The 24,376-nt window shown below is 30.8% G+C and overlaps 4 protein-coding genes and 1 non-coding gene across 14 annotated transcripts; 1 reads left to right on the forward strand and 4 right to left on the reverse strand.

The window, feature by feature from the left end:
• Positions 1-138: 138 nt before the first annotated feature.
• Positions 139-5,241, reverse strand: LOC137807656 (BED zinc finger and hAT dimerization domain-containing protein). Of its 5 annotated transcripts, none has more exons than XR_016519106.1 (6): positions 4,930-5,132; positions 4,753-4,822; positions 4,104-4,325; positions 1,527-2,510; positions 1,168-1,315; positions 139-1,097 (listed from the first exon to the last, which is right to left on the reverse strand). XR_016519106.1 is itself a non-coding variant. In XM_090299473.1 (6 exons), the coding sequence occupies exons 2-6, from the start codon at positions 4,796-4,798 to the stop codon at positions 1,069-1,071; spliced, it is 1,317 nt and encodes a 438-aa protein (XP_090155599.1). In that variant the 5' UTR covers positions 4,799-4,826; positions 4,930-5,241; the 3' UTR covers positions 139-1,068. The 5 variants fall into 5 exon arrangements, 4 of the variants coding, with proteins under 4 accessions (XP_090155599.1, XP_090155598.1, XP_068464498.1 ...); XM_090299473.1 differs by having other exon boundaries at positions 1,639-2,510; positions 4,753-4,826; positions 4,930-5,241; XM_090299472.1 differs by having other exon boundaries at positions 1,639-2,510.
• Positions 5,242-7,182: 1,941 nt separating this feature from the next.
• On the reverse strand, positions 7,183-8,998 carry LOC137805924 (uncharacterized). The gene is made up of 3 exons (XM_068605799.2): positions 8,723-8,998; positions 8,115-8,521; positions 7,183-7,764 (listed from the first exon to the last, which is right to left on the reverse strand). Exons 1-3 carry the CDS (start codon positions 8,885-8,887, stop codon positions 7,326-7,328), a joined length of 1,011 nt encoding a protein of 336 aa, XP_068461900.1. The 5' UTR covers positions 8,888-8,998; the 3' UTR covers positions 7,183-7,325.
• A 1,483-nt stretch (positions 8,999-10,481) lies between these two features.
• Positions 10,482-13,983, reverse strand: LOC137807658 (arogenate dehydrogenase). The gene is made up of 3 exons (XM_068608401.1): positions 12,653-13,983; positions 12,126-12,254; positions 10,482-11,639 (listed from the first exon to the last, which is right to left on the reverse strand). The coding sequence occupies exons 1-3, from the start codon at positions 13,786-13,788 to the stop codon at positions 10,709-10,711; spliced, it is 2,196 nt and encodes a 731-aa protein (XP_068464502.1). The 5' UTR covers positions 13,789-13,983; the 3' UTR covers positions 10,482-10,708.
• Positions 13,984-15,897: 1,914 nt separating this feature from the next.
• On the forward strand, positions 15,898-15,970 carry TRNAK-UUU (transfer RNA lysine (anticodon UUU)). Its single transcript has one exon. It is a non-coding gene; the product is annotated as a tRNA-Lys (tRNA).
• Positions 15,971-20,339: 4,369 nt separating this feature from the next.
• LOC137807659 (uncharacterized) lies at positions 20,340-23,261 on the reverse strand. Of its 6 annotated transcripts, none has more exons than XM_068608403.2 (5): positions 23,018-23,261; positions 22,490-22,896; positions 22,228-22,400; positions 21,449-21,601; positions 20,340-20,686 (listed from the first exon to the last, which is right to left on the reverse strand). In XM_068608403.2, the coding sequence occupies exons 2-5, from the start codon at positions 22,709-22,711 to the stop codon at positions 20,590-20,592; spliced, it is 645 nt and encodes a 214-aa protein (XP_068464504.1). In that variant the 5' UTR covers positions 22,712-22,896; positions 23,018-23,261; the 3' UTR covers positions 20,340-20,589. The 6 variants fall into 6 exon arrangements, with proteins under 6 accessions (XP_068464504.1, XP_068464506.1, XP_090155602.1 ...); XM_068608405.2 differs by having other exon boundaries at positions 22,228-22,349; positions 23,018-23,152; XM_090299476.1 differs by having other exon boundaries at positions 22,228-22,362; positions 23,018-23,130.
• Positions 23,262-24,376: the final 1,115 nt, after the last annotated feature.

Here is a 24,376-nt window from a genome sequence, read left to right on the forward strand (position 1 = left end):
GTGCTAGTAAATCCAAACAAACGCTAGAATTGTTAAGGGTCCCTTTTTTTTTAGTAAAGTCTTCCAGTAAGTTTAATTGGTTTCAATGGTGTCAGCACAAGTTTATGTTATCTGCGTGGAGTGTGGACACAAGAGGAGTTGGCACAAAGTTCCATCTACTTGATACATATTTGATTTTTCACTGGGTCAGTAATTTCCACAACTGTACATCATAATTATATATTAATATGATACAACGAGAAGTACTTTAAGAACAAAACACCCACCACTTTACTTACACCTTCTAAGTTGAAGTGGCAGTGGGCCAAAGTCAAGATATAATCTAACAGTGACAGTAATGAAGCCCGATTAATTAATCAATTAACATGTAGCCGTTTAGTGCTGCCATCATCTACCATTATTTTTGCTTCTTATCAGAACTTGCAGGACTATTATCTGTTGCAGCAGCTGCAGCTGCCAATTCCATCAACCGCTCATAATCTATCTCAGTTGATTTAAACTTAAACTTGACGCCAACCTGAATCCATGACTTGATACAAAGAATAGCTTGTGTGCTGTCATGTGGCATACAGATTCTTTGCTTGTCAATTTCATCACCCTTGCCACAGAAAAGTTCTTCAGGCACAACTGAAGTTGCCTGCACAGCCAGGAAATCTCTAGCCATAACAGATAGTCGAGGGTAGCGTGTACTGTTGACCTTCCACCACTCTAGAACATCTGTTGGTATTAGAGCTGGAGCCTCTGATAGGTATTGTGTAAGCTCATCAGTGGCAGAGGTCATGGTTGTCCTTCGCTTCTTGCGTGCAATTTCCTCAGCAAAGGAAACACTTCCTCCTTCTTCAATTTCTTGAGCATTGTATCCAGAACTCATGGATGAGAAATGGCTGGTAGAATAATTTCTTATAAAATGGGATTTCGCTTCGACCAAAAAGCTTTCTGAGTTTAAACTGTCAGGGATCAGCTCTCCCTTTATTCGAGGATCTAGAATTGCTGTCATATAAGTAAATATGTTGCAAACCTGATGGATATAATTTCTGGCCTTTTTAGCCATTTCTTCTGCAGCATTTTTTAGCCATTCTGGGCTGTGACGCGATTCTCTGCAGGAAGTAATGGTTTCTGAGATGTGATCCATGAAGAAAAGCACAAGCCCAACAGTTGGCACCTTACTTGTGCAGATGTTGTTTGTGGTTTTGTAGAATGGTTCAAGATATTGATGCATGATGCTAACCACACTTTTGTCAGAAGATCCCAGCAGCATCCTACTGCCCAGCATTTCTTCGTATTTTCGAATAACAGCATCCACTGATTTACCTGCCTGCACCATAAAATATACACATTATTTTACTCTTGTTTCCTTGTTCTGATTTGGTTGGAAATGACATGCATGAGATACATCACAAGACATCTTAATTCCTATTATTCAATTTAGGCGAGAGACGTAACATGCTACATTGTTGCAGTTCACAAATCGAAATATTAACATCAAGACACAGGCTGAATTCATCACCAAACAGAAAAATTCTTACAGTTATTAGACGAGCAAATATGGGTCACTTAATGCACGAAAAGCCATTCCAAACCTAAGTTTTGTCTTGAAAAACATTGGTACTGAAATGCAAGAATTATCTTTTGGTCTACCTTGCGAACAAGATCAAGCATTTGGTAGTTTCCACTCCACCTTGCTGAAATATCAAGAGGAAATTTCCAAATGCCTTCTTGATAAGCAGTAGATATTTGAATAAAATCCTCAGAGATCACTGGTGAGGCATTTAACTCTATTACAAACTCCCGTATCTTAGAAATTACTTGTTTTGCAGATCTCAATCCATCATCTATTATCGCATTCAAAGTTCGAGCAGCACAGGGAATATAACAGAAAGGCCCTATTTTCTGGCCATCTAAGTCCTCTTTCAAAGTATGGCAAGCATGCATGGCACTTGTACTATTATCATGGGTACAGGACAGAATTCTGCTTTCAATATTGTAAAATTTTAGAACTTTTACGAGGGAACGATATATCTCTGTACCCCCACATGGATAGGGTATTCGACAGATATCAATAAGCAACTTCTGGAAGCACCAGTTTTCGTCGATCCATTGACATGTTACACTCATATAGTAAATCTGTTCAAAGGAGGTCCAGAAATCAAGTGTAATGGACAACTTTGAAGAAACCTGTTCCAACAATGCTCTTACATCTTCCCTCATGCTTCTGAAGACTTCATCAAGTACAGTTCTATACTTGTCACTTGGCCAGAGTTGTATACAAGGATTCAAAAACTTATAGGAATTCACAAGCCACTTCTCTTCTAGAATTGAAGGAGGGAGAGCGGCTAGAACAAGCCACCTAACGAGCAACCAATTTAGATGATCATAATCCACCTGGTTTGCTTTTCCTTGAGGCTGTGACTTTTTTACCACAGTAATGGGCCGTGCAGCTGAATTGCTGACAGCGTCCCCTGACTTGTCGTAACCTGGATGGCGATTAGCAAGATGCCTTCCCAAATTGCCTTCAAGAACAAAGGAACTTTAGTGCATATACATGTAAGAACAATTATTTGAAAAAAAAAGTGTAGAAAGTTTAAAATTCATCATCAATGTTCCAATGTCGAGTTTGTTGCTGTCATTAAGGTCATTGCATTCTGAGAAACTGATCATTTTGATGCTCAATGGTTCTGTTAAAGTCTTGTTTTAAAAGGATGTCCTAGTAAACTAAGCAAAGAATTACTCTTTGACCTCAACTCTCACTGGAACAAGCTCCCAAGCTCTTAGCTTGAGAGTGAACGGACTTATAAGATATACTTTTGAACATTTTGGAGTTCTTTTGAACATTTTTCCTACTAAACTTCTAAAAATAACTTTAAAACATGTATAAAGTTATCGTGGCAATTCCACAAATAATTATATTTTACAACTCTTGTACTTCAAAGTATACGCCACGATCAATATTTAATCCACCTTTTGAACTACTATCGATAGAGCTGATATTAATACTAGACTCCTTAGAAAACAATTCTGCCGGCAAAACGTGTCCTTGTTGTTCACAGTACAAACTTTGCCAACTAAGCTATGTGTTGTATCGAATTTGACACAAATGTCCAATACTTTTTACACCATTTTTTTGTTGGCCACATAGCAAACGGTGTACTCACAATTGACCTTGATAATTGGCGTTTGTTAAGATTCAAACTTAAACTCATTTTTCAAACCCACAATTTAAGTCTCGAACTCGACCGTCAAATACTTAAGAAGAAAAAATTCAACCTGACTCACCCCTTTCCCAATCTTTCATTCAAAGAATGCTCAAGATTGCTTTATTAAAACCTTTTCAAGTAAAGCCATTTCAGGAAAGAATGTTGTGTAAGGAAAAGGATTACTATATTTTATAAATAATTCCAACAGTATACAAAATTAATACGCTATTATTTTCATAACACTACTATATTTATTTGAAAAACACCCATTTCAAATCCTTTTAATCGTCTAAGGAGTTTAATGTTCTTAATATAAATGGGACTCGACTTTTCGAAGTGGAGCCCACATAAGTTCAACTTCAACTTGACCTCTTACTTATTTTAGGCTCATGCTTAGCTTTTGAATTGTTTCAGGCTTGTACTCAACCTTTGAATTTCCAATCGACATTATTCTTCTGAATTCAATAAACTTACTTTCATATGTGAAACTTGTCTGCAAATGTTTGCAAAATGTTAAAGATGATTTTTTTGAATCTTTCATACATATAAAATAACACAACCCTACTTATTACTATGTAAAAAGTTTCTTTGACACCTAGCTTTTTCTCAGAATATATTTAGGGTGCTAAAATTTAGTTTTAACCAAACTTTAAACAGAAACTGAAATAAGAAAAATAAAAAGGGCAAAGACGGAAGCTGTTAACTTGATGAAATGACAGCAGCTTATATTAATCTTTACATAACCAACTGGTATGTATTAGTTTAAGGTTTCGTGGGAAAATAACAATAGCTTAGGATGGATTATTATATGCAAACCTAAGTGATGAAAAGATATACACGACCCCATTAGAAAAGAAAAACACAAGGTAAAATAACGAGTTAATAAAAGATGATGCAGAAAGTAGTAACCTGTGGCGGTTGCAATGGAATAGCTCTGTCCACAAAACTTGCATCTGCGAGTCTTGCCATCAACAGCTGTCTCAAAGAACTTCAAATACACTGATGTCATTGTTTTCTTTCTGGGCTTCAGGGAAGTAACGGGACCTGCCTTTTCTGAACAACCCAACCCAATATTTACAGGATCCATGTTTGAAATGAGTGCCACATCCATCACGGACTTTTGGTCGTCGACTAAAAAACAAAAACACAACTCAGTCATAGAATACTTCAAACCAGGTCTACTTCTTTCAACTTTATTTTTATATACTGTTTCTATACCATCAATCACTTAAAAATCAGCAGCAGTATTAGTTTATATGCAGTATAATAAAATCGAATAAATTAACCATCCACAAACGTTAAAAGTTGAATTAGAGAACAAAAATTCTTCACACTGTTTACTCATTTCTTTGATCACACACTATGTTGGAAATACAGTTGACAAGTATCACTTGATTGATTCCTTATTAAAACAAGCACGCAATCAAAGTAGTACACCAGAACCCCAAACAAAGTTAGTTGTCAATAAATTTGCTTCACTTTCAACAGCAATATTACGTGAACAAGTTCAATTTTTTTGACAACCCAGTTGGTTGTAAGAAAGAAACTGTGGATATACCTTTGTAAGCAGTTCTGTAGTGGTTGTTAACGCCAGTCCAGTCCATGTAATTAGCATCACCAACCGTCACCTGTCTGATCAGGAAGAAAGTGAGCATAAGCATGTGATATACATTTATGTGTGCGCAAGTGTTGGGATTATTGGAGACGGTTAAGAGAGAATTGGGATTGAGCATACCCGAGTGGGAGAGTTGATGAGACTCATAATTGAATTTTGGCGGAGAATTGAATTGCAATTGAAATCAGAGAGCGATGATTGAAGCTGATGAAGATCGGCGTGGAGTGGATCGGAGCCGAGAGAGAGGGAAAGAGAAAGAGAGAGCGGCGTGGCTGAGGGTTGCTGAGATCTGCACTCGTTAGCTTTAACACACGGCTTCGCTAAAGCCTAAAACTATTTTTCGCAATTATTATTCATTTATTTATTGTTACTAGAAAGAGGAAAAGAGTAAAAAAAAGAGATAGGAATAGTAATGAACGGAGTTTTGGAGTTGAGTTTGGCGTTTTGAGCCACCAGCCAGCTTTCACCTAAGCCCAACGTCACTCGGCTTCCTCTTTTTTCTCCTTTTCAAATTTGGGTTTGGGCCCTCTTTTGCTTCATCTGTCCATTTCTACTTGGACTGTTTCTTCGCACCTCCATAAGCTTTTGTATTTCCAAAAATATCCTTATATAATATTTTGGATTACGTAATCCAAAAGTCATTTTCAAATTCATAATTAACTTTCGGATTACATAATTTGGAAGTTTTTTTTCAGATGTATGATTAATTTTTGGATTACATAATTTGGAAGTCTTTTCTAATGTGAAATTAACTTCTGAATTATGTAATCCAAAAGTCATTTTTTAAATACGTGTCTGTCCGGATTACATAATTCGGAAGCTACTCTCAAATCGAGACTTTCAGATTATATAATTTAAAATACCATTTTGAATTACATAATCCAAAAATATGGGAGTGAAACAAAAAGAATACAAAAATATTTTTATGTTTTATATATGGGTAACGGAAGAACATATGTAGGTGCACGAAGAAAAAAGTCTTCTACATGAACCCCTCAAATTTCAAATTTTAACAATAACCACTTTCTTTATTTCTTCTTTTATTAATGAGACTCCACTCTGGACACTTGGTTCTCACTTCCAATGTTTCACAACAAACGGAGTTTCTTGGTACTATATTTGGTAAAAAAAAATTCGAATTGAATTTAAAAATATTTCATATCGGGCAACTTGAAATATATTAGGATTATACTTTCTAAAATGTAAATGTGCCCTTTTACAAAGTATAATCCATAGTTCCAATGAAACTAGTTCTAAATTATACAATCTAATAAGAGCACCACGTTAAAATTATTTAGATTATGCATTTTGAATGTTTTTTTAAATTTTGGGTAAAATACTTCCAACAAGTTATTCATGGTGTATGCATTGTATTGTCTGAAAAAGTAATTCTAAGGCATTTTTTTAGATTACTTAGTCTAGAAGTGGGTTTATGACTTTTGGAATAGTCAATTAAAAGTATATTTGACAATTTTGAATTAGGCCATTTAGAAGTATACAATATGTGTTGTATACATATTTATCTTTATGTTGAGCATGAGTAACTTTTGTTTGTTTTTATAAAAAAATGTCATTGAGAAAATGTAAAGATACATGTTTTTTTAAATATATATATATATATATATATATATATATATATTCTGTGTGTTATTAAGTACATGAACTTTTATTATTGAAAGAAGATAGTTGCGTATAAATAACCTAAATTAAAATATTATTTGAGAATTCAATGAAGATTCTTCTACTACTTTATAGTTATTTATATAATGAATTTATCCTAATTTATAACAGAAATAGAATATTAATTTATATTAAACATAATTTATATAATTTTTTTAAAGACATCATATAAACTTGGTTTAATTTATTTAATTAGTCATGATTACGAATGTATGCATGTTATACCTATTATTATAATTTCTTTATTTACTGTAATTATAAGAAAATTAATAAATAAAAATTAATTTTAAATAAAAAAATATTAATTAAACTATATATTGTTTTATATATTAATTTTTTTTTAAATATTGATGATAATTTTTATTATTAATTAGTTTTTAAATTGGTATCTATTTTAAGTTAAAATTACCTAAAATTATAATTAATTATTTTTTATTTTTAAAATTAGTTTATATTTAATTTTATTGTAGTGTGTTTATCCTTTTTTTTTTCTCATCTGTTCTGATCATTGCAGAAAACTTGAAAGACATATCCCCTTTTGGTTGCTTTATTTTTCAATCAATATGAAAGGGATTAACCAATTGGAATTTGCATCCATTGTCATGTTATAGTAGGTTTGCTGAATCCAAAACTGGTAATGTCACATTTTGCATATTATGGCCAATTTAGCCTTTATTTAGACATAACGGTTGTACTCTCAGTATCCTTCTTCTTGCTTAGGTTCTTGCTAGACTGCCATTTCATGATAAACTTTCTTCAAGATATTACACACAAACTATACAAAACAAAACTATAATGAGATCAAATAGGAAAACTACAGACACAGAAGATGCAGTTCAATGTTGCAGCAGCTTCTTAATTCCGGCCTTTTGCTCTGATGTCAACTTTTCTGGGAATTTGATGTTGAATTTGATTCTAAGATTACCTTTCTTTGAAGGGTCTTTTGAAATTGGCATCCCTTCCCTGGGGACCACCTCTTCATAGTTTGGATGAATCACACTGTTAATGGTAATGTTTAGAACCCTGCCATCTAGTGTTGTAAAATGGAGAGTGTAACACGAAAGAGCTTCTGCAAGTGACACTTCTTGTGTTACAACCAAATCGTTACCATCTCTAGTAAACACTGGGTGAGGTTTCTCATCAATAACAAACACAATATCCGAAGCAATCACATTTGGCAGCTCATTTCCTTTCTCTGTGAATGTGATCTTTGTCCCCTTCTTCCACCCTTGTTTAATTTCCAAGGTCAATATTTCCTCCACAGGTAATGTCTTCCTGCAAACAAGAAAAAACTCCATAACATGGTTGCATACAAAAAGTTTACAAAGTATGCATTAAACAAATATAAAATGTAGGATACATAACATGATGTAACTAATAGTCTATTACATGGATGAGTACAAACTTGTGTCAGCTCTACATTGTTTTTGCTTGATTTCTCTTACTTTTAACTGATGTTGTGGTTAAAATATTATCATCATCGCCTTTTTCGCCCTACTACCAAAGAATTCGGTTGACATTTATACATTTAACTGTTTTAATATATACCAGAAACAAAGAACCATATGATAGGTTTGTCACTTATTATTACTACATTTGCAAAGTACATAAAGAAGAGGACTTACCCACTTGCATCAGCAATCTCCCTTGTGATCTTCATTTTTTTGGTAGTGCCCTTATAGAGCTCTTCAAGGGTGCAAGGCAACCTCTTCTCTATAGGAGGTGCCTTGCGTGGACCCTGTTTCATTGGCCTTTCTCCTCCAAATGAACCCAATATATCTTCGTCAAAACCTCCACCGAAGGAACCACCCCTCATGCCACCACCACCACCACCATCACCAAATGGGCTTGAAAACCCGAAAATCTCAGCAAAAATGTCATCTGCGTGTCTTGGATTGAACCTGAATGCTGTTGGACCATCCCCAGTTTGGAAGAACGTTGGCCCACCAGCATCTGCAGGCGGTACTTGCCCTTTCAGCCCTTCTTCTCCATACTGATCATAAATTGCTCTCTTCTTGGGATCACTCAAAACCTTCACCAAACCAATACACCAACTTAAATAGACAAAATCTGACACGTTGCAATAGACAAAAAGGAAAGACGAAGCTATTTATTTTTACAGTACAGAAAGAAAGATTCTCATTTAGAATACTACAAACATTTAACCTGCATAAACAAATTCCAATAACACAAATTGAACAGAGGAAGTTTAAGGAAGGAAAAGATAAGCAACCTCGTAGGCTTCAGACATCTGCTTGAACTTAGTCTCAGCCTCTTCCTTATTGGTTGCATTCTTGTCGGGGTGCCATTTCAAGGCAAGCTTTTTGTAAGCTTTCTTCAAATCTTTCTCCGTGGCATTCTTGTCAACCAGCAAAATCTTATAGTAGTCCACACCCATCTTCCTTCACTGTTGAATCACCCTCAAGACTCAAGCTTCTTGATTATCTTGTTAATGGAATATATGTCAAACTTCGAGACACTGAATTCAATATTGCTTCCTTACTTTAGTGGTATTAGCCCACTTTAATATAAATTTAATATCATCTTATAAAATATTGGGTAGTATTAATCAAATCAATAAATTCTATTATTAGTAAATAATGGATAATTTTTAAAATTTAAAATAATATGTGATAAGGGATTGCATTAAACTTAAAACAGCATAAAGTATTACTCGAACATGTTAAAACATCATGGATCTAATTTTCTCCAATTCATCAAGTTTAGTTTCAGATTATATTAGTAAAAATGGATATTTAAATAAGATTATTTTATTTACATATCATTGATTTTATCTTAAACAATTGTATTAAAGTAGAAAACTTTTCTTTATTAAGTCTTGATATAATTGCATTCTTAATACTAAAACTAGCTAATTAAGTTAGAAAACACTTTCACTATTATCCAACAATGTTCCATTTAAGTTTTAAAATTACAAAATAAAAGACCAAACGTTTTCATAATTTCAGAAAAAAAATATTATAACCTTAAGAAATAATCAACGGGTGTTCTTAATTCTAAGAACTAATTTGATTTATTATTTTCTTAAAATGGCTACGATAATAAATTGTGAATATTCATCTTCTTCAACTTTAACTTACATAAACTAAAATTTAGGTTTTAAAAGTTATATTACTTTTCTTAAATTAATCTAATTATGTGTTTGGGTTGTGCAATTAATTTTTACTTTGGGTAATGATACCTTACCAGTTCCATCCACTTCATAGAAAAAATAATAGAATAATTTATAATAGAAGAACTTAAACTTGGGTGCTGCTGTCATGGACAAGATCAACCCAAGTGGAGACCAACATGGGATTCTGGAGCTCACTGTCAACATCATGCTCATTTGATGTTGAACATAATTCGGATTAAATAACCAACACAGGTCCCACAAATCCCACGTGGTAAAGTGATTCCATAACTAGAATGAAATAGAACAGTGATTCCATAACTAGAATCCTTTTCCACGTGATAACTGAACAAGTCATTAAAGTGCCAAATCCCCAATACACATCAGGTAGAAGATGATGATGACCTTTGATCACAACATTCAAACACACTAAGCTGACTTTGATGACAGATAAATCCAACTTGAATGAGAAGTGCCTGTGACACATTGAGTGATGTTTCCTAGGTTTCCTGTTTCAATTTTCTAAGCTTTTTTGTACAAAGGCATTTAGTATCAGAATTATACATGATCATACTGGTTTAAATGATCTTATCCAACTTGCAGATGAACAACAAAGAAGTAAATATTTGGATTCTTAAATCATTACTAGAGTGACCAAAGTCTCATCTAAAGATTTTATACATTCATCATAACTCAATTGCACTCTTTTAATATCTCTCTCTAGATTCAGAACGTTCAAGTCCACATTCATTACCACAAATATAACAATTGGACACAAATATGCAGATGCAAGGTCCCTTAAGCATCGATGAAGCAAGATAGAAATAAGAACAAAGTAACATATATTCAAAAATCAAAATATTAGAACTAAAGATATATATAAAAAAATTTAAAATCATTTTTGTTTTCATCTCAATGAAGCAGATCAACATAACTCCAAGAAAGCAGGACGTGAACTATACGAATGACAAACTCATCTAAACTAACTAACAAAATGAGAAAGGCCCCGATAACTATGAATGACAGGTAAATCTAGGAAGTTGATTTCATTTAGTGTACACGGTACTAGAAAAAGATGACACTAGATTATTTTTCTTCAGATCCCTTGGGCAACATACGCCTCTCTGACAAATTTTGGAGTTTTTCTTCTTCATGTTCAAACACTTGCTGTCGGTAGAAAGCATGCATACGATCAAAAAGCCGCTTCTTCAATGACTCAAAAGCCAGATCGAATCTTTCTAGTTGCTCCATGGCATTTGCATTATACAAGAACAATCCATAGTACAGATCAAAACTATCTCCAGCAGTATTTTCGACCAAACTCAACAATGTCTCGTAACCCTTTGTGTCAATTGGCGTTGCCTCCAACTTGAGTTTTTCTAAAAATCTTCCTGTAGTATGCGTGATAAATTGTGATCCAGCTGCATGCCAATCATGTTCTGCACATGACATTTCAACCATTCGGCACCCTTCCCTAGAAAAAATGTCCAGAAACCGATCACATCGTGAAGTTCTTGATTCATCTGTTCCTATTCTAACTTTATCATAAACAAAAGCAAGACCGTTCCACCCATTTTTTCCACTCTCTGGCCCAAACATAGGATGCGTGCAGAGAATATCAAAATCATGTGACAAATGTTGAAGAAACAAATTTCTAGGAAATTCTTTGACAGAAAGTACATCAACAAATAAAGTACTTCTTTTCAATCTCTGCACGGGCAATGATTTAAGAACTTTCTCTGTGGAAAGGATTGAAGTGCAAAGTAAAATCACTTCTGGATGTTGTTCAAAAAGATCATCAACATTATTAAAATACGAAGCCCCCATTTCCTCAGCCACACGAGAGTAGTCCGATCTAGAGTATGCCAACACTTTATGACCTTGACGCACAATACTTTTTGCAAGAAACTGACCAAAATTGCCGAAACCAATAATTGCAATCTTCAGCTTTGTGCTGTCTTCAGATTGGCTTGAAATATTTGGCTTGTATTTGTTGAGTTCAGTCACATCAATGAATCTGATAGCATGAAACATAAATATAAATTAGACTTCATAGACCAACCCCAAATAAAACAAAATTGTGACAACTTCAATATTTCCAACAAATGGTCATTATTTATTATCAATTGCATTGCAAAAACATTCTTTAATCATGTTCCATCACGTAAACACTAAGTCCATTCAAAACAAAAAAGAGCAAAACTCATAACAAAGCAAAATTTCCCTTACATCCCAAAAATGAAATTACAAAATCCAAATTCATGTCCCATTAATGTACTAAACAACATTGTGATTCGAGTAAAATAGTTTATACATTGTTTTATTTAATCACACTATCACTCAATAAATTATCATATATAGTAAGTTTGTTAGCTATTTTTCAAGAACCATCATGAAAGTCAACCATGATTTTTATTGATAGACAATACAAAACATTTTAACCTAGCAATGCATATACATTAAAAACGATATTACAATAAGCCTTTAAAAACAAATAATATACCTAAGTTCTTTGGAGACCCGTGATAGTACCGGTGCAAATCCATTTAGAGCATTCATGAGTTTTGAGTTGTCTGCAGACTGGCTTGAATCATTTGTGTTGTATTTGTCAAGTTTAGCAACATCATCGGATCTGAATATTATCACAGAATTTAACTATAAATTAGACTTGATCGGAAAGACCAAAAAATAGTAACAATCTCAAATCCTCCCTACAAATGGTCACTATTTATTATCAATTTCAAAACAAAAAGTATCAGAAATCATAATAAAGCTAACCTGCCCTTAAATCCCTCCAAAAAAAGAACCAAACTCATGTCCCAATAATGTATTAAACAACACCAAACATCATGCAACCACTTTCATACAATTCAATCACACACTATCATATTTGTTAACTTTTACCATAACCATCTTAAAAGTCAAGTCATATATGTCATGATCATCTTAAAATTACCATGCCTTGTGATTGCAAAGCATTGCAAACTAACGATGAAAATTATAGTAAGTCTTTGAAAAACAAACGAACACCTGTGTTCTTTGGAGGGTAGTGACAGCACAGGTGCTGATCCATTTTGAGCCTTCTTGAGCAGCTTATACACATAGTCATCTGGTAAACTCTGCCCCTTTCCAATCCCAGCATTATCAAACAACTGCTGCCTCACAACACCATGCAACCGCCCCATGAGCTGTTTCCGCAAATCCTCGAACGCGAAATCCAACCGCTCCAACATCTCCAGTGAATTCTTATTAAACATAAACAACCCGTAGTAGAGATCAAAACTATCCCCAGCAGTGTTCTCCACCAGATTGAACAAAGACTCGTAACCCTTGGTGTTAATCGGAGTGGACTCCAACATCAGCATCTCCAAAACCCTCCCAACGGTGTGCGTGATGAACTGCGACCCCGCGGCGAACATATCGTGATCGGCGCAACACATCTCCACCATTCGGCACCCTTCCCTCGCGAAGATGTTGAGGAACTTGTCGCACCGCTCGATTCGGCGGTCGTCGTCGCCAATTCGAACCTTCTCGAAGACAAAGGGGAGGCCGGCCCACGCGCGAGGCGCGCTTTGGGGACCGAACATGGGGTGCGTGCATAGGATATCGAAATCGGAGGGGAGAGCATGGAGCAAGAGATTTTTGGGGAACTCCTTGACGGAAAGAACATCGACGAAGAGCGTGCTGCGTTTGAGGCTTTGGAGTGGGAGAGTGAGGAGCACGCGCTGGGTTGAGATGATGGAGGAGCAGAGGAGGATGACTTCGGGGTGCTCCTCGCAGAGGTCGTGCGGGTTGTGGAAAAACGTGACACCGAGTTTGCGGGCCGCGTCGGTGTAGTCGGAGCGGGAATGGGCCAGGACGGTGTGGCCCTGTCGGACGAGGGTTTGGGCCAGAAACTGGCCGTAGTTGCCGAAGCCCACGATGGCGATCTTCAGCCTCTGGGCATCGTGGAACTGTTGGGCCACTCTTGACTCGTAATCGAAGGGCTGGGCCGCGTCGATGGCGCGAATGCGGAGGGGCCTGTGGACGCGAACGCCTGAAGAGAAGGCTTTGGGAGAGGAGAATGGAAGAAAGTTGAGTTTGAGATTTCCGCAAATAATTGTTGAAGACAATGAAGTTGAAGCCTTCGGTAATGACGGCGCCTGAAAGGTTGAAACAGCCACCATTGCTGATGGGAATCGAATCCGCAGGAAGACTCAGTAACCTTAAAGTTTAGTTGAGTGGTTCACCACCACCTTAAAAACTATGTTTTTTTGTTTTTGTTTTTGTTATAATGTTACGTACATGGTGCACATTTGTTTGTTTATGGGAAACAAGCATTAATTTTCATGAGTACTAATTTTGTGGAAAAGGATCATCTCATAGTTTCAGCTGTATCTCCCTTACAAATCCCGTTTACTTTACCATGAGTGTGACTTTAAATTTATTATTTTCAGTTTATTTAAAATGTATAATTATACCAAAAATTTACATCAAAGGTAAATTTTGATAAATTTTACTTTAATATCAGCTTAATGGAACAAAATTGTTTCAAATTTTACTTCTTCATTTCAAGATTTCATATTTTTTTAGTTTTTTTAAAAAAATACTCATCTTTTCTTGTATTTTTAAAATAAAGTGCAGTTAACTTTCTTTACTTTATTTAATAATTACCAAATTCACTGAAATTTAAATCAAATATATTTGTGTATGTATGCTATTAATAATATATTTAATAAACAAAATATGAGAAAAGAGTCCAAGTTAAATACTAAAATGTTATATATTAATAAATATTGTATTATTAAATATTATATTTATACTAACATTATTTTTATTTTAAAATCAATTTATAAAATTTAGATATGTTTCGGTCTTCTTAAAATAAGCAATTATCTTTCGTTATTGCATAAATTTTTATTGATTTATTTATTTTAAAATTAAAGGTTAGTTCTTTTTATCTTGATGATACTTATTAACTATTTATATGTTAAATAATGGTCAAATTATCAATTTAAGAAAGTCTAATAACGTAGGCCTGTAATATATTTTGGAAAAAAAATGTAAAGCACATAAAGTAATTAGCATTTATCTTTTCAAATGAACGTTAAAAAAAATAATTAAAATTTTAAATTTGAAGGGACAAAATTGTTTTTTAGAATTTAAGGATTAGTTGTTTCTCGATCTCCCAACATTGAAGTAATAAAATCGACATTTCTCATTTAAGTAACAAAATTGATATTCTTACAATATCGTTAGACTTGTTAAAGATGATGATGCTCCATTACCGACACACTCACAGTCTAAAGAGTGACTTATCGACTTGTAAACTTGTCAAATATGATCTTTCTGAGTGACTTATCGACTTGTAAACTTGTCAAATATGATCTTTCTGTTGAATTCATTGACACTTAAAAGCTTAAATTTCTCTAACACTTATTTTATATAAGTGTCCCATTCATCATCACGTTCTTGATTAGACATAGATTGACTATCAAATATGATACATTATAATATATATAATTTTTTATTATTAAAAAAATGTTAGAAACTAATTTAATTAATGATTAACTTATAATTTAAAGTAATAAGTAACTGTAGATAATATTATATATAAATTTAAAAATTATTTTATAAATTTATATTGATAATAGAACTAATTTAAATATCAACAATTTTTATTTTATAAAATAATATTTAATTTATGTAATATAACGATTAATTATATTTTGTCTTTAAATTAATTAACATTTAACAAGGAATATAAATTTAATAAGACATAGATAAACAATATAAATTTCAATTTTAATCTTTAACACACTCGTTCATTTAACTAATAGAAATAGATCTTAAAATGTTTTTCCTCAAAACTTTAAGATTCCTTTTTTATTTGGTTTGTATAAGAATTATTAGTGGTTGAATATCTTTTAGTTAATTATACTCCATTAGTAAAACTTGATTAAATTGGAATTAATTTATGAACGGAAAATTTGTTTTTTATTTATTCTTTTAAAAATCCAAGAGAATATAATTTTGGGTTTAATTACTCTTTTAATTTTATATTAAGGGTAAAAAATAAAGTTCACTGAATATGTTTTAACGAAGAGAATTTAATCGAAAAAATACATTAAATTTTTAAAAAATATATAAAAAATTATAATTCAGCCTTTTGAAACTATTTTGAATTTTTTGAGTCTTATACAGAAACTAAAAAAAAAGGTAGTTGAGTGTATAATTTTATTATTATTTAGAGTTATAAATTGTAATAACACATAAACGTATATTAAAAATGTCCGGCCGTCTTAGCTCAGCTGGTAGAGCGCATGGCTTTTAACCATGTGGTCGTGGGTTCGATTCCCACAGACGGCGAATTATAATTTAATTTGAACTTTTTAATTATTAGATAATAAAAATGTACTTAGATTTTTAATATAATAAACTAGTTTACATTTACTAAGGATTGTAGTGTGTTAGAGAAATATATAATGTTAGTATTAGGTTTAATATTTACAGGTTTACCAATATCTATAAGATTTATTATTAGGTACACTACCTCTAAGTAAAGGAGTTAACTGTTATATCTATTTAATATGATATTGGTTAGATGAGTGATTCAAGTTTGAGATGGAAAAAAAATGTTAAAAAGTGTGTTCCTCATTATAAGAAAGGTGAATAAATTAAATTGATAAATTTGGAATGAAATGAATGTAAATCATGCATTAAAAATGGATTCTTATGTGTTATGGTGATGAATTTTGCTTTATTATATTAAGTAAAACTCAAAGGTTAAATCATGATTACAAACAAAAGAAGTTATAGTTAATGGTGATATCATTGATGATTATAGTTAAGTGGTGTGTGTGATTTGATTTGCCAGTGACATAGTTGAGTTAAGTAATGCTTATCTATATTTTTTTTGTATATTTAATATATATTAGGCTATAAACTAGTGTGTGAATTGTATTATTATATACACCAACTAATATAAATTAGAATAATTGACACATTACATAAATGGTTAATATATAAATTAGATTAAATTATCAATGGTAAAATTATTTTGCCATTATTTTTTTTACACATCTATATAAGTCACTAAAAAATTTCACAATTGTTTATTTTTATAAATAATTTGCATTAATTATTTTGTAAAAAAAATGTATTAGTTATTGTTAAATGGATTTTTTTTTTAAACCAATGCAAAATTTCCCTTTATTTTACATTTTATATTTAAAATAACATGCAATAAATTATAATAATATTTGAAATATAGTTTTCTCTAAAAGTTTCTCTTTAACTGTATATAGTGTTATCCTAATTAGGTATATAGGTCAGCTTAAAAAATATACTGATTAATTTTATGATATTGTGGAAATGCTGATAAAAAAAATGATATTGTGGAAATGATTCATTTAGAAAAACAGGTGTTAAATTTTCTTCACATGATAAAACTTATCAAGTCCATAATTATAACATTAAACATATAATTAAGTTTAAAAAATAAATCATAATATTCTAGTTAATTATTGATTGTAATATTATGCATGTTTGTCTTTGTTTAAAATAATAACTTTAAGTTTACAAGCTTAAGTATCTCTTTCAGCCTTATACATTTTATATTTATAGATTTTTTTTTTTTATGTTCGTTTGATAAATTTAATTATTGGAATATTGATTTGAAAGATAAAAGATATAGATACGGGAAAACAAGTTTCATAATTCAAATAGGGTATAATTACCTTATTGATCGTTACATTTATGATCAATATTCAATTTAATATTTGTGTGGCAAAATGATGTAAAATAATTTTGCCAACTAAAAAAGATGTAAAATAATTTTGTATGATTAAATATTGAAAAACAAGAAGTAACTTGTTTAACAATAATTAATTTATAATTTGTTGTGTTAGTTGCAGATTTGTTATGAGAAAATTCTTCTAAAACACCAAAATTTTTAAAAAATAATGAGTTTTTATTTTATAAAAAACCATTCTATTCATGGATTTTTTTCAAAGAAACTATATGATAAAAAATTGAGAGAATAAATATTTTATGTAAAATGATATTAAAAATATAAAAGTTAGACTGTTTGCATGAAAAACATTAAACAACTATTATAAAAAGAATAGAAGAATCTTTTTTTATATTTGTAAGAGTTAAATATTGAATAAATTTGTATTCATATTTATTTTCTTATCAAATTTATTTCATTAATTTAATGTAATTATATTAATAATTTTTCAAGTATTTTTAAAATTAATAATTTTACTTATGAACATATACTTGAAAAATATAAAAAAAATTGAAATAAACCTGTACACAGTTTTAAAATGTAGTATACATGTATTAAAATCTTACCTAAGGAAGTTCTGGAGAGTCAACTTGTATTACAATGTCTTCTCTATCAAACTCAAATTCAAACTTCCATTATTATATATCAGTTGTATCACTATTTAAATAAACTCAATCTCTAAAGTTGACTTTCAGAATCTGAAAGGTACAAAGAAATAGAAAAAATAATAAATAAATGAAAAATGATAAGCTGTTTTGTTATTAAAAATAGAAAATAATTGTGTGAGTTTTTTTAAGTTATTTAATTTATTCATTTATTTATTGTTATTACAACGAAAAAGCGAGAAATATTACAAACTATAGTAGGCAAAAACAACGATAGTTTGTAAAAACAATTTAACTATTTATACTACAAATAATTGATTATGTTGGAATTTCATAATTTTCATTATGTGAAAATTAGACACTTTATCTAAATTAATTTATGTAATACTTAACATGTTAAATAAATATTAACTTATGTAATTAAAACGTGAATAATTGTTTTAAAATTTTAATTAAAAAAGGCATACGTTCATATGTTCCTGTCGCATGTTGACATTAGAACACAAATAATTAGGTTGATTTTAATAAATAATCACTTGATTTTAGTTTATCTACTGAGTGGTTGTCGTGAAACTATGTAATTCCAAACTCAACTAAAAAACAGAGTTGAACCCTATTTTAGTTCCAACATCAATAATTTTACTCCTTTTATGCTCAAATTATATCATTTGCCAGTTCTATAACTAATTAAATTTATTTTAATCTTCTATCTTTATTTTAATTAATTAGTCGAAAGTGCTTTTAACTTTTCAACAAAAAAAAAAAAATAGATCCACGAAATTGTTGGCTGAAAGCCCTGTGTTGAAAAAATATCCTCAATAACTTTATTTATCTAAATATTCATATTCATGTGGGTCAAAGTTAAACAAATAATTATCAAAATTAAAAATGTAAATCATTAAAATTTAAATGAAAAAATAGAAATTACTATCAAGATAAAATTAAAACAAATAAGAAATTAACATGACATAAAATGGTGTTTAAGCAAAAATAAATATACATCATAATAATTAATAAAAATAACAAATAAAGTAAAAAAATTAGAAATGTAAAAAAAAAAAACATCAACACAAAAATGTATAACAATATAAACAAAGATTGAAAAAAAATTGAGAATGAACATAAATAAACATTAAGTAATTGGAGGATTAGTAGAAATTAAGTAAATTTGTTGAGGTTAATGTAAATAAAGCCTTACAGTAATTAAAATAACATAAATGATAAAATGGTCCTTAAATCAAATATTAAGGAATACAACACAAATAAAAAAAGTCAAGAGATATAATAATAAGATTAAGACAATAAATAAACAATGATAGGGTTTTGGCAGCTATGATGGTGAGAGAGACTTAATAAAAACATTAATATATTAGGTTGAGATGCGTACTTATATGAAGACAAATTTTATTTTATTAAATGTTTTTTGTCCGAATCAAAATAAAATATCTTTTTGTGGACTTTTAAATTCTACACGTGTCAATTTTTGTAATCAATGCTCTTCTGATTACAAAATAATTTAATTTGAAATTTTATAATTATCAGATAATCAAAATGATTTCCAAATTTGTAAGATCTCAGTTTTATACAAATAAAATTTCGTGACTAAAGAGTAGAAAATCATTTACATCATAATTTCATCTTTTAAACCCAAACTTTATTAAACTCTAAAATTCTAAGATGATAATTCTATAGTATTATATTTATGCAAAGAGAGTAAGGTGATGATCAATTATGACTTATTAGATTCTTAATATAATTAACTACTTTATTTTCTATTAAGAATTGTATCTATTATCCATTTTCAGTATTTTATAAAGGGAATGATGTTAGTTCCATGTTTGATATTTGAAGGTTTACCAATAGCTAAATAAGATTTGTTAGTAGTTACATTATCTCTAATTAAGGGAGTTAATAATTACATATACTTAATCAATATAATATTTGTTAGATGTTAATAATAGTTAATAATTATTCAAGTTTGATATGTATAATATTTGTGAAAATTTTCATGTTAAAAAGAAGGCTATATTCATGTAATCATGCATTGAAAATGGATTGTTATGTGTTTTTACATATCTATATAAGTCACTAAAAAAAGTTTCACAATTGTTTACTTTTAGAAACAACTTACATTAATTATTTTGCACAAAAAATAATTGTTTTTTTACTTTAAAATTATTGTGAACATAGTCGAGATCATGGTCGCAAAATAAACTACTAAATATCATATTCATTATGTTAATTGTTAAATCTTTTAACCATTACATTTTAAATTACGATCAACATTCATAATTTCTTATACAATATAAGAGTATAAAAGGCAGAAGAGAAATATGATAACTTGAAGAATATAAGGGTTCAATTCATATTTCGTCAAAAAAAAATACAAGTTATAAGGATCAAACTAAGATATTGTTTTAAAGTATTAAAAATTTAACCATGAGTTTAAATTATACATTAGATAGAAATAAATATGTTGAAGAATAAAACAAATATTTACAATTTTTAGAAATCAATTTCTTTAAAAGAAAAATTTATTGTCCAATTAACTGAGTGAGTTTAGAGAGATGCTTGAGGTGTTGACTTTTCATTCATCTTCTTCTTCTTGACCTTCTTAATCGACAAATAATTGCAGTTGGATCAAGACAAATTCGATATTTTTCTTTTGGTTTAGGGGTATCAGGCACTCTGCAATGCAACGTCAGAGATTTCAAACAAAGAGTGATCACAACTAGAGAAAGAAAAAATAAATAAAATATATATATATACATTTTTTTTTAAAATGGAATGATTTTTAAAATAGTGATAATATATTGACAATTATGCACTAAATTAAAACATTAAGAATAATTATTTTACTAAAATGTAAATCTTAGATAGACCTCACTTAAAGAAATGAAACAATTTTAAAATTGTATTATAAAATATTATAATTATCAATTCGAAGATTTCAATCTACAATTATCCAAATAAGATTTTTGTTTTAAAATTGCATTATGATACATCACAATTGTAAACTGGTGGATATGTGGTCAAACTAACTTTTTTTAAACAGTTAGAATTTAAGATTTATGATTTAAAATTTATAATCTCATTTCTTTGTAAATTTCAGACATAAAATAACGAAAATACCATTTCTTTATATCATAAGTTTTTTTGAAACATATATTTAACAACTGCGTATAATATTACAATAATATTTTAAATTAAAAATAAAATAAAAATAAATAAAATATTAATTTATTAAAATTTGAAGTGTATTATGTCTTTTCTATGTTAAGGGTGTTAACACCACCCATAGTATGAAAAAACGAAATTGAGATAAGAGAATGGTTAAAATAGTATTTAATAAAATTTTGTGTGAGAGTGATTAGCAAAAGAAGTGAATTGTAAGTAAAATACGTGGCCTGTGTTGTGGGTGGTGGTTAGCAATTTTTGGAGTAGACTTACTGTAAGTTAGATATGTGAATCTGTGAAAAGTCCATGTTGGTTGAACTGCCTTCCACTCCTATCGTTGGACTCAGTGGGGACGCACCAGGCTCATTGATGGCAAGCACTCTACAGTTAAAGTAGTTACCTATGTTCTTTTCGACCATCGACAACCTGTCAAATATCAACACAAACAGTCAAAAAATTTTGAGTTGTTAGATTCAGTAATAATGCTCTGTACAACGTTAGACAGGAGCAAGTAAAATTCAATGAATCACTTTGATTAAGACACAGAGTAGTGCAATGGTTTCTGTAACTGTAATTCATGATCTTTTTCCTATTCGGATAACATTATAATGTTTTCAAAACATTAAAGTAACTAAAAACATGTTTAAGAAGGTTACAAGGCAAGGATAATTTCTGAACACTTTCATGTTTCAACTTGGGTACTTGTATTGTGGGCAAGGCCAATCAAAAAGTGGAGCCCAAATGCTTTTGGCATTTTTTTATCACCATTAAGGAGGCATGTGCAAGTGCCAATGTTTTCAGTGACCAATTCTGAAGCTCACTGGCAACAGCATGATCCTTTCATGTTCAGCAGAATCCAGATTAGATAATGAACCCAGGTCCCACAAACCTTTCCTTGTGATAACAAAACAAGTAATTAAAGAGGTAATACCTTTGATCACAACCTTCAGAAATTCAATTAACTATTGAATGCAGTAAAAGTTACAATTCCAACTGATAAACCTGGTGGAATTGTGTTGAAAGCTGAAATATTCATCACAGGACTTACTTACCTGTAAAGAAAACTATGATGATGAAGTCCAACCACAAGCATCGAAGCTCCAAGCTCACGCACCGTGGCCACAATTTTCATTCCCTCCCGGTTCTCTTCCGTGACAACAATCTCAACCTTCGTCTGTAACACAATCCTAAGATTATAGCAGATACCCATTTGAACAAGCAAAATCTGTCAAAATAAATGAAACAAAAATGATAGTATATATAGTACTACTAAGAACAAAAGCACAAGAGAAAATAAAAAGAAGGGGTTGTTACATTGGAGAAGTTGCTGCAAATGTCTTGGAAAGAAAGTGCTAACTGGAAGCCCTTTAGGCGAAGAAGACGAGCTTTTTTTTTGCTTTTGGATCTTGTTAAAGGGTAGACATGGAGGAGTGTGATTATGTCACCATAACGAATGATGTTGTGAAGTGCCCATTGAAGTGCAGTTCTAGCTGCATCCACATCTTCCACCACCACAGCGATGTTCCTCACATCCATTCTCTGGTTTTTCTTTTCTCTTTCTTTCTTCTCTTTATTTATATCATCATTAACTCAGGGATAAACTTCTCTGAGATGGTTTCTGTTTGTACAGTTGTAGCCAACGTTTGATTGACTTCAAATTTATTAGCCCGCAACTCCACAAGCCAAAGCACACGTTGGTTTGTCTATGCTACCTTAAGCTTCTGCCATAATAAATGGGGAAAAGAAAAGGAAAGGAGAAAAGATAAAGGTGGGTGCCATATTAATTAGTGTACAGTCAATTTCACAAGAAGAAAATTTATGTCCATATAGACAGACACACACCTAGACGGAAACAACTTGCTTCATGTTTCCATCATGTTTGGTCTCTAATTCATGCTTTAACACCAGCTATAAGACTCACTGAGAGAAACAATGCAGAATTAAGACCCATCTTCATCTCAATTAAAAGAATCTTCCTTGTAAAATATACTGCATTATGTTTTGCAATATAAAAATATTATAAAGTTGGAAGTGGTATTAGGTTGGTTTGAATGGTAAATAAATAAATAATGGTCTTAATTAGTATGTGATATCAAGTATGATGTATGAAAAATATATATGTTTGGGATGGCATTGAGAATTCTTGTGGCGTGGTTGCACAAGTTTTCATCTTCAGTGAAGTCACAGTGATTAACAATTAATAGAGGTGATGTGAGCGTGAGTGTTAATTATGTAACGTAAATGCTTGTTCATGGAATTAAATTGGTTGTCCTTAATCTACCAAAGCATCATTCCCTTGTCCTTTTCTTATATTGTTAAGAGTAACATTTTCTATACAATAAAAAATGACTATCTACATAAGAAAGGGGAATAAAAAAAGGGAGACAAGATAAATCATTTGACAGAAAAAGATACTATAAATGTGTGTAAAAATTAGGAGTTAGATAACTTTCTTTTTTTGTCATCCAACCACTTCAAATTTTAATTTATAGTTTTTGTTCAAATATTTGACAAATTTTATCCGGTTATGAATTTTTAGTTATGAATCTTAAATGAAATCCATTAAATGATAACATGAGAAGGGGAAGTTACATTACATAGTAACCACGTGGCACTATATAAAGGTGTCATGTTGCACATAGCAAAGTTGACATTTGACACCACATGAAACTAAGAAAGAGTCATATGTTAGTCTGTGTTTAGCTAGTATACAGGGTCTTTTTTGTTATTTTAATTTAGGAAATTCTAAAATTCAGTTTTTAGAAAAAAATTAATTTCGTACTTATCAAAAAGCTAAATAATACTGAAAAATATTGTACCACGTGACATCATATTAAATTTGTATTGAGTAACAAGAAATCAAAACTTGTCAACAAAATTTCAAAAAAACTAAAAAATCAAAACGTGAAACAGTTAAGATGAGAAACTCATTTATCCCAATTTATTATATTCTTTGATAAAATAAAGCTATAAAATTAAATATAATTCCGCCTAAATTAGTTCAAAAGCTTATCTTCTCCCTTTTAAATCTATTCAATTTTGAAAGAGCCAAAATTAGGATAAAAGAGAATTTAACTACCCCACCTCTTCCTTCAATAGAAAACTTAAACCAAGTTTGTAAAGTTAATGAAAATCAGTCGTTGAAAATGCTGTGTAAGGGAACCTGCAACCTTGACACTGCACAAGTTCACTCAATTCCAT

This window comes from Phaseolus vulgaris, chromosome 3 (genome assembly GCF_051622355.1).
Source record: "Phaseolus vulgaris cultivar YP4 chromosome 3, ASM5162235v1, whole genome shotgun sequence".
Lineage (NCBI taxonomy): Eukaryota > Viridiplantae > Streptophyta > Magnoliopsida > Fabales > Fabaceae > Phaseolus > Phaseolus vulgaris.

Coding starts and splice junctions, on each gene's coding strand:
- LOC137807656 (XM_068608396.1), bottom strand. CDS start 4,956: ATGAGTCTCATCAACTCTCCCACTCGG. Junction 4,326..4,752: donor CTACAGAACTGCTTACAAAG/GTATATCCACAG, acceptor TTTGTTTTTTAG/TCGACGACCAAAAGTCCGTG. Junction 1,316..1,638: donor TGCTTGATCTTGTTCGCAAG/GTAGACCAAAAG, acceptor TTTATGGTGCAG/GCAGGTAAATCAGTGGATGC.
- LOC137805924 (XM_068605799.2), bottom strand. CDS start 8,887: ATGGGTGTGGACTACTATAAGATTTTGCTGGTTGACAAGAATGCCACG. Junction 8,522..8,722: donor AGATGTCTGAAGCCTACGAG/GTTGCTTATCTT, acceptor GGTTTGGTGAAG/GTTTTGAGTGATCCCAAGAA. Junction 7,765..8,114: donor GAGATTGCTGATGCAAGTGG/GTAAGTCCTCTT, acceptor TCTTGTTTGCAG/GAAGACATTACCTGTGGAGG.
- LOC137807658 (XM_068608401.1), bottom strand. CDS start 13,788: ATGGTGGCTGTTTCAACCTTTCAGGCGCCGTCATTACCGAAGGCTTCA. Junction 12,255..12,652: donor CTACCCTCCAAAGAACACAG/GTGTTCGTTTGT, acceptor GATAATATTCAG/ATCCGATGATGTTGCTAAAC. Junction 11,640..12,125: donor CGGGTCTCCAAAGAACTTAG/GTATATTATTTG, acceptor TCATGCTATCAG/ATTCATTGATGTGACTGAAC.
- LOC137807659 (XM_068608403.2), bottom strand. CDS start 22,711: ATGGATGTGAGGAACATCGCTGTGGTGGTGGAAGATGTGGATGCAGCT. Junction 22,401..22,489: donor TTTGCAGCAACTTCTCCAAT/GTAACAACCCCT, acceptor TTATTTTGACAG/ATTTTGCTTGTTCAAATGGG. Junction 21,602..22,227: donor CATCATAGTTTTCTTTACAG/GTAAGTAAGTCC, acceptor GATATTTGACAG/GTTGTCGATGGTCGAAAAGA.